Genomic DNA, 1,512 nt, shown 5'->3' with positions numbered 1-1,512 from the left:
GTGTGTGTGTGTGTGTGTGTGTGTGTGTGTGTGTGCGCGTTCTGACCTTGGCACTGGTTGTCCTGAATGAAGAAGCCTTGTGGGCTGCTGGGGACACAGCGGCCCTCGTGCAGGCTGGACGGGGACAGACAGGACGTACAGTTGTCTGCAGATGGCCCAGTACAGAGCCAGCAGGAGGAGTGACACTCTAAAAAGGACAAAGAGAAAAGTTTCAACACATTTTCACATTTTCAAGCCGTGGCTAGAGACAGAGGATGCTTGACTGCCAACTGTGCCTCCTCAATACTTTTTTACTGCCACACTAACAAGAATAAAATGACAATGAGTGGACTACCTATTCTCTTGGTACTCTTTTGGATTTGTTTGTGGAGAAAAAAATATGCATTATTAAGTGCTCAGAAGGAACCAGGAGCATACTTTTACAGTATGGTGAGAAGTCATAAAAAGTGAATGAAGAAGGATTGAAGGAGGACTACCACCAACCCCCCAACTGCTGCTAATGCACCCCTGTACCACTGTATAGTGTGTTGTGCAATACCTTTTCATAATTTATCATCTTTTATTGTCTTGTTTCTATCTTCTTGTTATTGAAAGGTACCAAACATAATGTTGTTGTAAGTCTACAATTAAGTGTCTCATGTCTTAGGCTCTAATTGATATAAAAGAATATATACTTACAAACAGTAGTCAAGATATCTGGACCTGAACTGCAATCCAACTCTAATCTTTTGGCACTATTTTTGTTATCCTGCAGCCAATCAGCTGTATCTTGTTCCTTCCAGAATTCACGCATTAACACCCAAGTTGGTGCCAGCTCAGAGAGGCTGATCCAAGATGGCCACGAGCCAGCAAAGACTTCTGAAATATGCTCTACTGCTTAGTTTGGACTATTTAATTCAGATGATGAAACATAAAACCTTTACAAGGAGGATTTATATCTGAAGGATTTAGATCTGGAACTTGCAAGTAGGGAGGTTAAAGCTGAACCAGGTGACTTGGCTCCAAATGGCAGCCAGGATTAATTTGCTTCTGTTCAGAAATCATATAACGTGGCACCATTATGCTCATGTTTACAAACTCTAACACATCATTGCAAGAGGAATAAATAGAAGAAGATTAAGTTTGGTGGGGAGCTAGCTAGCTAGGAATTCTTTTTTTTACTGTTTTAAGGTTTGAGTTCTCTTACTGGATACCGGAATTTTATTTGGACTAAAGTCACAAATCAACAGGTTTCTGCTGTTAACTAATGCACCCACTATTAACCAGCATAAAATGTGGCTTTATGTGTAAAGGCTTTGGCCACTGCTTTAACATTGCTGTGCTTGGTAGGCGCTACAGAGCACTGTACGCCAAAACCAACAGACTCAGGAACAGTTCTTAACACAGCCACGCTTGATGAACAGTGATACGACACACCCCCCCCCAGTGTCAGGTTCAATTCTGGCCAATAACCCAGTAACACTGTCTCTACAACACCTGTTTGGTGGTTCCACTATTATTCCATTTATTTAG

General features: G+C 41.7%; 1 protein-coding gene across 2 annotated transcripts in view; it reads right to left on the bottom strand.

Moving 5' to 3' along the window:
• fras1 (Fraser extracellular matrix complex subunit 1) overlaps positions 1–1,512 on the bottom strand; it is a 242,061-nt gene that overhangs the window by 103,433 nt on the left and 137,116 nt on the right. For both annotated transcript variants that reach the window (XM_032515432.1, XM_032515434.1), the window contains exon 18: positions 47–187. In XM_032515432.1, coding sequence (XP_032371323.1) covers positions 47–187 — 141 coding nt within the window. The remainder of the gene's footprint in view (positions 1–46; positions 188–1,512) is intronic.

Source organism: Etheostoma spectabile, chromosome 5, assembly GCF_008692095.1.
Source record: "Etheostoma spectabile isolate EspeVRDwgs_2016 chromosome 5, UIUC_Espe_1.0, whole genome shotgun sequence".
Lineage (NCBI taxonomy): Eukaryota > Metazoa > Chordata > Actinopteri > Perciformes > Percidae > Etheostoma > Etheostoma spectabile.
The sequence above is the reverse complement of the archived record's forward strand: the minus strand, read 5'-3'. Positions and strand labels throughout refer to the sequence as shown.